We start from the raw sequence: 12,500 nt of genomic DNA, 5'->3' as shown, positions 1-12,500 counted from the left end.
AAAAATCTACCTTTAGATGCCTGTCCAAGAGTGGTATAAACTCGAAATCGTGGTCGTCATCCCCGAATGGATTGAGAAGAGCCTCTGCTACCTTGATCCAACCAACGTACACCATCAGCTGGAGAATACCGAAAACCGGGAAGTAGATGTCTATGGTGTGGCCATCATACCCCTGTGATGGGTCTAGGATTTGTTCCCCCAGGAGGGAGAACACGTAGAAGGAGTACACGGCGATAGTCACTACCTGTAGGGAGGGGTACGAGATGCATAGTTATAATGTCGCTATTCTCAGGGATCCAAATGATTACTGGAATTGGGATATCAAACTTAGGCCAGAGGCCAAGAGTTGGGAACTATAATGAGGTCACTCAAAGCTGAAAGTAAAATTGAGTGGAAAAATGGTTTTATCTAGTTGTAACAGGAGGATAACTTCGCTGTTACACTGAGAATTAATTGTTAGGAGATAGCTTAAGAGAGTAAGACTGAAGAAAGATGATATGAATGGAATTACAGTACAAAAAACTGAAAGGGCCTGCAGCTAGGGGCCGAAAGGACGCTGCAAAGAACCATAAGTAATGCCCACAATGCACAATGACAGCACTACACTCTCCTACAAGGACTCATGATAACTGATATTGTTCTAATGGTGCTTTAGACGAATGTACTGTCAGGGTCTACCTTGGAGTTATAGCAATGTCGTATTGAGTCCACCAACAGAAATTTCACTCAACTGATGATGATGGAAACTAGACTTACCAACGTTCAAAACATAACAAGGACATTACTGCCTTACCTGTGTATACACCAAGGGAATGTTGTGCTCATTCCAGCCCATAAGCTCTCCACATTTACCCCTGACGTTAAGTATGGCTTCCACGATGACCTTCTCAAGCCCGTCCGTGCGTATCCTACCTTCCCTCCTCGCCTTCTCCACCAGCTTGCATGCCCACAAAGTCGGGACGTAAGCCTTGTGTACCCCGACACGGCTTTCCAGGTCCTCGAGAATCTTCAGTTCTGAGTCAGTCAGGTATCCTGTTTAAAACACGGTAGATTTCAGTGGAAAACTGAAGCATTTTTGAGGTGAAAATAAAACAGTAGATGCATAAATTCATTCATGAGAAGTTGGTAGTTGTTCTGAATGAAAAGTCTGGTCATAGAAGACAATAGGTTTATGGAAAAAGTACTTTGCAGAGGCAGGGAAGGGTGAACTAGGAAGGATTAGATGGAGAGAGAGAGGGAGGGAAACACTGACTACAATTCCCAGCAGAAAGGAGAACGAGAGAATTATACACAAACCTGCACCGGCAAAGTGTTGGAGCGTTGGCAGGCGGTCTTTGACCCCGGGAGATATCATGGAGAAGGTCATGGCGATTGCGAGGTTGACGTACCTGAGGACCGTAGTGCGAATCAGCCTAGCCTCGGGGTCCTGTGGGAAGAAGAAGAAGAGGAAGAAGAAAGAAACAATAGCTTACAAATACGAGACGCGCGTACTTCCAGCGAACTAACCTACGCAAGTCCGTTGACCTCACCTGACCCTTGATGTACGTTGCGACCAAAATGGCCGTCGTGTCCGGCCAGGGAATACTCTTGTATGTCCCCCACCAACGATCCACGACTAGAGATACGTAGAACCCCAGAACGAACGATACGGGGATCAGATCTCGAAAACGGGCACACGTCAGGACGAGGTCTTCGAATGTTCTGTGGCGTGGAAAGGAGGTGTGTCAGCATGGGCCTAGTTTTATAAATCTTCCAATCACTTCGGAATATGGTTCTTATTGTTTTAACTAGTAAAACTATACCTGAGGTTGTCTAGATATTTAAGATAGGGGTTCTTAAGTAAGGGGTTTCCAAACACTAAACTGGAATCCAGGGGTATGGAAACTGATCTGAAGTATTGTGATGCATCTCTTCATGGCGTACAACAAAACCTTCTAGGATAGCTTTAGAAATTGGCAGACTACGTCATTACCCGAATATGTGGATGCAGGGAGAGATGTGGCACTGACGGGGGAGTTATGTATACGGTTGTTGTTTCTACGCATGGCCCTACATACATACTGTAGGTGCCTATAGTTCTACACATAGCCCTACACACATACTGTAGGTGCCTATAGTTCTATGCATGGCCCTTCATACATGCTCTAGGTGCCTATAGCCTAACGGAGACCTAAAAAAGAGACTTCTCTAGTATAATGATTCAGGATTTTCTAACGCACCACTTTTATACTCACTTCTTCGAGTCTCCTTCGAGGGCCAAGCGATAAAGGAGGGAGATGCTGTAGTAAAGGATGAGATAAACAAGAACATCTTGCCACACCATCTTGTAGAGTGTTCCGCGCCATCTGTTGAGCAGATATGAAGACTTTTTCTTAGGGGGCCATGTTTGGAAATAAACCTTCCGACAGCTCGAAACGACTGGCTGACTTAACCGAGACTTTTTGAGACTTTTTCGTCATTACTACAAAAAGCTAAAGTGATCTGATTTTCAGCACTTGGTCTTATGGAAAGAGTCAGGTGGAACAGCTAAAGTTTCGTGACCTGGGAAGAGGAAGAGTTTGATTGTAAAGTGACCTGGACCTGATAGAAGTTTTTCTTTGATGGTACTTGGTGACCTGGGAAGGGATTTTTGCCTCCAACAATGACTCGAGGAAGAGTCTGATCGTAAAACTGACCTAAGGAGACTTCTTCTTCAACACTGACCTGAGTAGTAGTTTCGCGAAGGACCCGAAGCCTCTTTGACTGGCGACCTTCTGTGTGTACTTCACAGTCATTCCCAAACGCCACAAACTTTTTTTTTTTCGTAAAATCGACAAGTTAAGAAAAGTAGAACAGCTGAGAATCAGTACCTTTTATTAAAAATCTGAACCTGAGGAGAAATACTTTTTCAAAATTTTATTTGCCAGCTTCTTCCTCCAGAGAGAGAGAGAGAGAGAGTCATGATTTGAATTTGTATGATCGATTACACCTATTGTTAATTCTCTCTCTCTCTCTCTCTCTCTCTCATGCAAAGTTTACAATCATGTCTCTTTCATGTCTGGGCAAGCGAAGGACTCCTTCCTGTCCTCCCAGCATCCTTTAGCCTCGCTTAACAAAAGATCCTTGTACACGAATAATATCACACTTTCCACCCACACTTTCACAGCTGATAAAGACACACTTGTCTAAAAGAGGTCCTGAAATAATACTACTCCACTCTATGTGAATGAGAGTTTAGCAAGAACCTATCTTATCTTATCTGTAGTATCATTCTGAAGGTGTTTCTAGATTTGATAGTTGAGGGCAGCTATGAATTGGATGTGGAACGTAGGCCAAAGGCCAAGCACTGCGACCAAGCGAGGTCATTCTGCGCTGACACGGAAACTGTCGGTAAAAAAAGTTTGAAAATATTACACCTCTACAGTAGAGGTTCAGCTATACGTGTTAGGACTCGAGTATATGGAGCCTAAGGATCGTTAATATAAATGGGGGGAATAAGCTATGGGACCCCCATAATCTGAGAAAACTTTAGTTCAAGTAATCTCTCCTTAATCCTCATGATCTTATCGCCGTTATGACACCGTGTCAGATCTCCAGGTGTCGCCACAATATAGGAATCTTTGAGCTGATAAGTTCACTTGTCTTTGTCTGTCAGATGATAAGGAATTATTACCAAGTGAACGCTATCTTTGTCTCTGTGTTTGCTTGTTATCTACGATTCACGCTGACTATATTCTTTGTTTAACATAGTCTCCTCAAATCCTGTAGGGTTTTATGAATGGGCATACTGGTTCATTTCTTTGAAAATACAGCCCTGATTGGGTTAAGGTAGCTAAAAGTTTGCTTAAAAATGGACAGAATAGACTGTGTTACCTTCTGATCATTCAGGAATCCACTTCGTTTAGATGCTATTTGACTGCAGACGACAGCAGAGTAAGACTGTATCTGTGTACCAAGGAAGATCCTACATTGGCCATGTAACCTTTCTGGGTAACTTGTTACTCCTAAGGCGACTCACGCCACGGAAACGACGACTCTCAAAAAGATAATGACTATAGAGTTCAGCTCTATCTACGCCAGAGCGAAAGATCCAGAAGATGTATCAAGAGCTGAGATTCTGCCAACTTCAGGCAGTACAAGAGTGACTCCCACAACGGCAGGTCATTTCTTACCTTCTTGGCAAACTTCAGCGCCACATTCTCCATATGCTGCCAGATATTGCAATCTTGGTTTCAGCAAGAATTGCTGTGAAACCACTGTGCTAGTTGAATCCACATTCAAGTCTTGACACAAAGATGTAGCTTAACCTTTTGACAAGCACTCGCTTCCAATTTTACCCAAAATCAAACAAAATTGGCGTGGAACCTCAACTACAACTGCAGTATGCCAGAAGAGCTCCTGAAACTAAACAATGAAAGGGGCTCTGTATGCAGAACCAACACTCATAGAAGATTTTGTCTATATACGAGTTACATACAGCAGACACCATCATAGACGTACAAAATATAAACTATGAACTTCCTGAGGGCTATTTGGAAAAGCCATTACCCACTGAAAGTGTTTGAGGAGAATCACATGAGTTCATACGACAACAGGAACTGGTCTGAAGGATATTGTAATTCAATTAATTCAGAAAATAATGTGGAATTGTCTTCCCCAGGGAAACTGCTTTTAAACACACGAGGTTTTTACCGTTTTAATTTGAGCTTGCTGTATAGACAACATCCATCATCCACTGATCTTGGAAATAATCTCCTTAAGTGATAAAAAAAACTTTGAGACATGATTATTTTAATCAGGAATTATCCTGGGATTCCCCCTAAGCATAAATATATCGGGCTCTGAAGGAGGTATCTTTTTGGCTATACATATGTTAAAGGAGTCTTTTATTTTTTTCATTTATAAAAGAATGATTGACAAGGTGCTATTATATGTTTTTATTATCCGTCTTGTTCTCTATTTCGTTTCGATAAACCTCCTAGGTTATTGAGTCAATGTGATTGCTATTCTAGATGAATAACGTCCCATTCATTTTCTTGTGGTACCTTGAAGCGTAAAAGTCACACGTCTTGTCATGCATTTCCTCATTTCACTCTTCATTTCGCCGTCACTTCACTTCGACACTTCAACACTTCATGTCACTACAGGCCACAGTGTGAATTGTCCATTTCAATCTTTCCATCTAGACTTGGCGATTTATAATTTAAAATTGACAAGAATCTCTTCAACTCTTGAAAATGGCAGACATTCCTCACTTAACACACTCCACCGTTTGATTGTTTGATTGATTGTTTCTGTAGACGTCGCGATAAACAAGATCCATTATATGTAACGAGGGGAAGACACATTGGACAAGCTGAAGAAACTCCTTTTGAAAGATTGAAGACACAGCCATACGAATAGAGTCCATTTATTTATATATATATATATATATATATATGTGTGAGTTTCGACGTCATGCGCAGATAATAGTCACTGAATTGTGATGATTCGTCATACAAATATTATATATTAAATTCACCAACACACACAAGATTCATATGTAGAGTTTTGGGTTCAGCCATCTTTATGAGAACGGTACCAAGGCCTTTTTTTTTTTTTACAGTAATCTGTAGTTGATCACCATTTTATTCAATTCTGCCACTCCTCTGTCGCACATTTCATTTTGTGATTGATCTCCCAGCAAAGTGTTTCTCTCGTCGAGTGTCTCTTGTCAACTGGAGTAAGCTCGACATCTTGTTACTTCTTGGCGGCTTATCCAGGTCCCGAACCACTTCCTACTTCTCGCAGGCTGCTTGTTGACCTTGTCGACCTGGTCAGGCGCTGCTGTCGACCTGCTCTAGGGCATCTGAGGCCCCAGCAGCAGCAGTGTTAGGAACCACCACAAATTGGGATGTCTGGTCCTCCTTTTTGGGCTGGCCGTTGCGGTCCGACTCTCGTATGGAAGGAGGGGAGTCCTCCGCGCCACAGAGCATGTAGGACATCTGGAAAAGGACACAGAGAAGGAGAGTTATAAACAGTGTTTGAATAGACATGGCTTCAGCAGCAACCTCATCTGAGAGTACCTGTTTTAAATTCGGCTGAAGAACAGTGCTTACAAATTGGCCAAGATATCGCAGATGAGGAGATTTTCAGGAAAAGGAAAGAGAGAGAGAGAGAGAGAGAGAGAGAGAGAGAGAGAGAGAGAGAGAGAGAGAGAGATAATTTTCAGAGGGGTAGGTGAAAGATGAAAAATTAACATGGTAATTAAATAAACATTTACTTGAATTCACACTCACTTTTTGGAAAAAGAAGTTATTTATCAAAGCTAAAAAATGAATAAATAAACACTCATATGAACATTCAAATACTTCATTGAGGAGACCAGCAACAGAAACTTACGATTAAATATTAGGAAATAAATTGAGAATATTTATAACTACGTACAATCATTATTAATTCAGAAGATGAAACCTATTTCTATGAAACAATTCCACTGACTTGAAATTCAAGTTTCCAAAGAATATGAGGATTTATTTAATGAATAGATGAATTAATCAATAAGTAAAGATATATTAAAATGGGAGGAGAATAGTATTAGTGTGGCAATGCACTGCATCTCCGCTCGAACATCCTCCGCAGGGAGACCGTTCCAAAGTCCAGCACCGTGCGAGGGACATTAACATCATAATCCAGTATATCTGAGAAATGACCCACCACAAATTGCACTGTTTATGTGAGATATACCAAATTGTAGGTAATTTTGTCAGCTTCCATTTAAAAAAAAGTTTACCAAAATTGGTAGGTGCAAAAAAAAGTTATTCAAGATGGCTTCCCGACAATTTCGTCTTCTCCATGAAAATCAATTTACTCCAAAATTTTAAGAATCAGACCTTAGAAACTACTGTCAATTTGTACATTTTGACTGAATCTGGGATTAATGATATAGTTATCACTTTAATGTGATCATTTCATAAGAATTTAGTTCAAAATTCAAAATGGCCGCCACTAGATTACGGCAAAATAGTCGGTGATAATGTTACTATGTAATTGTCCAGTATATAAAAAATGACCCACCACACTGAACGTGTGACATACCAAATTTTAGGTAATTTTGTCAGCTTTCATTTTAAAATAAGTTATACATAAACAAAAGTCGAAGTTGGTCAAAATGGCGGCCAGACATATTTAGCATCCCTAAAAATCAACCCAAAATTGTGAAGGAGAAAGTTATATAAGGCAATCAATTTAATTGCAGAGCTAAATATCTATTCATATAAATACATTCTTTCTTATATCCATTACACTATTGGCATAAAAGAAAATCAAGTATCATAATCCCATTTGATTAGTCACTAGCTTAGTTCAGCTTCATCATTCTCAGTATCAGGAGCAGAGCAGATTTTGCAGAGCAAGCCCTTGCATACCTTGCATGCAAGACTGCACGGCAAACCAAATTTTCTGCAAGTACATTTCTTATTAGAACAATCAGTTTTACAGCCACAATATATGGCATCTAACAAAGTGTCAGGTGCAGCTTTTTTGTTCATCATTATTGACACAAGGACTTCTTGAGTCATTTTGTATCCATATTTTGTAGGGTCAAGTTCATTGCCCAACCATTCCTGTACTTGTTGATATACTCTTAGTGAAGTGTAATGAGAAGAGTCTGATGTTGGCGGCAGATCCTTAGGGGGAACTGCCTCAGCACTAGATGCTACTTTCTTGTGAAAATATTCCACATGCAGGTTATCAAGGGAATCTTCTTTGGTGTTTCCTGTATACAAGATTGATATGGCTTTTTCTCCTGCAGCAGCAATTTCTTCATGGGAGGCATCAGGACTGCGGAACACAGAAGCAAGCTCTGTTAATTGTGGCACTTTCACTATTCTATTCAAGGCTGTTGCCTTTCCGATTCCGTGAATTCTAGATGTAGTGTCGCAACCAGTGAGGGCATGTAGAAATAGCAGGTTAGAAGAGACATGAATGCAGAGTTTATTTTGGAGGGATTTGATGTCCCAACACACAGGTTTTTTCTTCTGTGTCTGCTTTGGAGAAGTCCACAGGTAAATTTGGTGGGATGTGTTCTGCTCACGCTCGACAGCTAGAATCAGCAAATCAGTATCCTCACCAACTATCACAGTGGTGCATTTGGATGCATTCTGATAGGCAGTGTCGACGATTCGCATCACATCCCAACCTGCTGCACGTAGTTTGATAGTAAGAAGATCTACAATTTTGTTCTCATTCTGTCCATTAGTCATGAATACTTCTTTATCAACAGTCACTTTCATGTCAGGTGTGAAATCAGTTCTCTCACAGATTTTCCCTTTGCTACGCCTCTTGTGAGCAGCGTCTTTAGTGGTTGGTTTATCTAGATAGCCATCGAAGACAACAGTACCTTTCTTTCTGTAGTTTCTATCTAGGTAGGCTACATGTCTGTCAGTAAGTGTGTCCCATGTTTCTCCTTTCACCTACACTATCCTGCGGAGAAAAGCTCCACCATCGATTACATATTCTGCATTATCTGGAGGCTGATCACTCATATCAGGGACTAGCTTCAATAAAGCTGGAAGGAAGGCTGACTTATTGGCTTCAAGCATAATATCTTGATGCTCAAACAGAGCCGGGGGGTAAGTGCAGAGTTCATATGTTAGAGTATTTCTCAGCTCACCACTATTAACACCAGCAGTTACCATCCTTTGAAACAGTAATAAAGGATCGATGCTTACAGTCTCAGAACCTACTTTGACAAACACTTTCTTGGCCATGATCTTCACTATGTCTTTTCTTTTAAACGAATACTCTGTCACTAGTTTATTGTCCATAGATTTCAGAATTTTTTCTTCCGACTCCTTGGCATTTATCTGCATTAACAGATGCATCGGCTTCTACACCAGTAGCTATATTTCGCAGAACTTGTTCCTCTCTGAATGGTGTTTTTTCCTTGAGAAAGTCTATGAGTTTGTCGATATCCTTGGGGTATCACTCTAAACGTAATACTCTGAGATCCTTATGCTGTTCACTAGTCTCAAATCCTACCCCTGTATATTCTTGAATTGCTAGATTTATTTCAGCAAGAACCGGTTGGCTTAGACACCAAGTGACTCTTTGGGCGTCATCCATACCTCTTCCTTTTGTCATACCGCCATTTGTTTTCATTGCTCTCATAAGGCACTGTTCAATTATTAGATCTCTGCTTAATCCTGCCCAGACTCGGGCTGACCTTCTGACTGTGTAAAGACCAGAAAGAAATACCTTTTGATAAATCTCCGGCTGGGTATTAGGTAAATCTAACATTCTGTTGATATTGATATTCAATGACGAGGTGTACTGACAGTGGCCAGTCCCTGCAAGGTATGGAAGCTTCTCGATCTGACTTTTGATTCCAAGTTTCCAGTCGCCAACTCGCTCTGACCAAATAAAGGAACGCACGATTTGAGTCATTTCTAGATACTGAAACCACAATCTGGCTGTTCTGGCGTCCTTAAGTTTGTTCTTGAACTCATCAACTTTATTATTGATCCATTTCAAAGACTCTGAGAATTTTACTTCTTTCCATGAAGTATCTCCAGTCAGAACTTTATGGTACAACTTTTTCAGTTCATCAAGAGCATCAGAGGTCTTACTATCTGTGTTATCAGTCTTCTCTGGTATTTCTGCAGATGTTTGAGTAGTGTAACAGATTTCAGAGACTGATTTTCATCGATTGAGTGCTGTTCAGTTTCTTCATTTAAGGATGAAGGGGTTTCCTCTGGGAATTCCTCATCATCATTTCTAGTAGTTTCTGACTGTCTGGTTTTCCTCATTAATGGGTGGCGGGGTTTCCTGTGGGGTTTCCTCATCATCATTTCTAGTAGTTTCTGATTCCATTTGTGCAGTTGTAGCACTGGCATCTTGAACAGGTAAGTCCAGAGGCACTGGCAAACAGCTTGAATGTGAAACTCTGATTTTATCACCATGGAAGGAGGAGGGTTCATCTGACAATTTAGGGATCGGAACTGAAAGAGCTTCTGATACAATTAGGGAGTTCAGAGCTGATGACAGTAGCTGGTGACCTCTGACTGAGCGAGGATATGCCTTGCCAGTGAGCATATGTTTGACTTAGCATAAATAATCTCAAGCAGTTCTTCAAGACATGATCCTTCCATTACAAATCCAATGCTTCCAAGGAAACTAACAAGACCATGAAAGCCTCCCATGGATACAGTAATGTCATACAAGAGACTGTCAGAAGTTTGCTCAAGGATGATTTGCAAGGCTTTTTTCCACAAAGGCTGATCAAAAGTAATGATAGGAACAGTGTCATATCTCTTTGCGTGGTCTGCTACATAATGACGGGTTGAATAAACACAGTCACTGTTTCCAGAACCCATGTTAATCAGCTGCATGATTTGACCAGAAACATATATAAGAAATGATGCATTAAGCAATAAATCCAAATATCATTTCAATATAGCCTTTCTTATTAACTTTTCATTTAAAATATTTGTTTATTCAGCAAGAATAAGAATTAAGCCCGTAACCATAAATTGTTTGTATTTTACTTGATACATGTAGCTCACCTTTAGATATTAGTAAAGCAATTGGTTTTAGGAAACTTCAATTCTTGACCATAACTGAGATGAAAATAACATGAAGTTAATAAAAATAAATCAATATATATATATATCAGTATATATAATTATATACTAGCAGAAATCCCGTCCTACGGACGGGATTTCCTGCTAGTTCCTGTGGATGCATTTTCACGAGGTCGTGTTTTGGTCAACGCAATAATCAATATCTCAACTTAGGATGGGTAAATTTTCAAAATTTTAAAAGAATCATAAACTAGACATATTGACCATTTCAATGGTGTATTATATATTAGCATATTTAAGAAAAATAATCATTTAAAATATCAAAATGTTGGCCTACCCATAATTCGGCTATTTTTCACAAGCACATTTGTATAAAATCACCTGTGGAATAGCAGTTATAATGTTCTACCAACTAAAACTGCTTTTTTCTTTTGATTTGTAATGTCAGTAATGCAAAACAAAACATTAGCACCTCACTAATGCAGTCTACATGATAATCAGAACAAATATTGAAATTTACCATTGATTCGAAGATTTTTTAATCATTTCAAAACTTGCTTCAGGTTAGATGCGATAACTTTTTTTTGCACCTACCAATTTTGGTAAACTTTTTTTTAAATGAAAGCTGACAAATTTTCCAACAATTTGGTATATAACACATAAACAGTGCAATTTGTGGTGGGTACCTGACATTTCAGGCCCAGATATACTGGACTAATCAAACCCTTCATCCTCCTTACCTCCCTGTGCCTTTCCAGCAGAGGGATGAACTCGAAGTCGTGGTCATCATCCCCGAAGGGATTCAGCAGAGCCTCGGCCACCTTGACCCACCCGATGTAGAAGAAGAGCTGCAGGAGGGCGAACATCGGAATGTACAGGTCGATCTCGTGACCCTTCAGGTCCTTCGTGGGATCGAGGTACTGCTCGCCCAGGAGGGAGGAGCCGAAGAACGAGTAGACGGCGATGGTCACCACCTGGAAGTGGAGGGGGCGTTTAATATGGAGGGTTGTGGATCCCTTGGTTTTGGGAAGGAGCCGTCTTCCAGCCCCTTTTTTTAAAGCCATGAACTACAGGTTATGATAAGAATAGTTTATGTAACAGAATGAAAGCTTACAGAGAGAGAGAGAGAGAGAGAGAGAGAGAGAGAGAGAGAGAGAGAGAGAGAGAGAGTATAAAAACAAGTTTATCCAATAGCCATAAAAATTCATAAACAACCCCTTACTCTCCCCACACCCATCCACATTCCTGGCAGGAACCATAAATCTCACGCGCGCGAGGGGGAGAGTAATTGAAACCAGACCCTCCCGTTCCCATTTTATGGGAATTCCGACCTCAATTGGCCTGGAATATCGTCTCGCGGAATCGTCACCAATAACTCCCGGGGTAAATTGGCTGCCTGCGAGAGATGTCGGCTCGTATGACGTCACTGGGTGACTGATGATGTTATTTGTTTACTTTCTTGAAAGAAAGGTTGAACTTTTCTCTGGATGGATCTTTCCTATGGTTATCTTTATCTTGAGACTAATTTACCAGATTATATTCCCAGTTGTTATTGGGTGGTATTATTCCAGCATTCCAGAATAACAAGGAGAAATTATTACACTACCACACTGGCCACTGACTCGAAACTCATCGAGCTAAGAAGGAGAAACTTGAGACTATCAGTTTCTATTCTCAGTTTTTCCAGAGCTTCCAGAGAATATTGTGGTGGTCATTAGGAGTAGGAGAAGAAGAAGAAGAAGAAGTCTAGCACTAACCTGTGTGTAGACCAAAGGGATGTTATGGTCGTTCCAGCCCAATATGGCGCCGCACTTCTCTCGGACGGTGTCTATCTCGTTGATGATGTTGTTCTCGATGACGTCACTCCTTATCCTGCCGTCCAGCCTGGCCTGCTCCACCATCCTGGTGGCCCACATAACTGGAATCCAGGCCTTGTGGACCTTCGTCTTCTTTTCCAGG

The 12,500-nt window shown here is 40.7% G+C and overlaps 2 protein-coding genes across 2 annotated transcripts in view; both read right to left on the bottom strand.

Moving 5' to 3' along the window:
• LOC135204787 (bestrophin-2-like) overlaps nt 1-4,534 on the bottom strand; it is a 5,130-nt gene extending 596 nt beyond the window's left edge. Inside the window, exons 1-6 of the mRNA XM_064234964.1 lie at nt 2,704-4,534; nt 2,235-2,345; nt 1,530-1,701; nt 1,297-1,426; nt 794-1,032; nt 11-244 (exon numbers count right to left, since the gene is read on the bottom strand). Of these exons, the coding sequence (XP_064091034.1) occupies nt 11-244; nt 794-1,032; nt 1,297-1,426; nt 1,530-1,701; nt 2,235-2,345; nt 2,704-2,774 (957 nt within the window). The 5' untranslated portion in view covers nt 2,775-4,534. The remainder of the gene's footprint in view (nt 1-10; nt 245-793; nt 1,033-1,296; nt 1,427-1,529; nt 1,702-2,234; nt 2,346-2,703) is intronic.
• An 862-nt stretch (nt 4,535-5,396) lies between these two features.
• Nucleotides 5,397-12,500, bottom strand: part of LOC135204786 (bestrophin-1-like) — a 23,886-nt gene continuing 16,782 nt past the window's right edge. Inside the window, exons 7-9 of the mRNA XM_064234963.1 lie at nt 12,299-12,500; nt 11,282-11,515; nt 5,397-5,963 (exon numbers count right to left, since the gene is read on the bottom strand). Coding sequence (XP_064091033.1) covers nt 5,796-5,963; nt 11,282-11,515; nt 12,299-12,500 — 604 coding nt within the window. The 3' untranslated portion in view covers nt 5,397-5,795. The remainder of the gene's footprint in view (nt 5,964-11,281; nt 11,516-12,298) is intronic.

This window comes from Macrobrachium nipponense, chromosome 47 (genome assembly GCF_015104395.2).
Source record: "Macrobrachium nipponense isolate FS-2020 chromosome 47, ASM1510439v2, whole genome shotgun sequence".
NCBI classification, from domain to species: domain Eukaryota; kingdom Metazoa; phylum Arthropoda; class Malacostraca; order Decapoda; family Palaemonidae; genus Macrobrachium; species Macrobrachium nipponense.
Note: the sequence above shows the minus strand (reverse complement) of the source record. Positions and strands in the feature narration are given on the sequence as shown.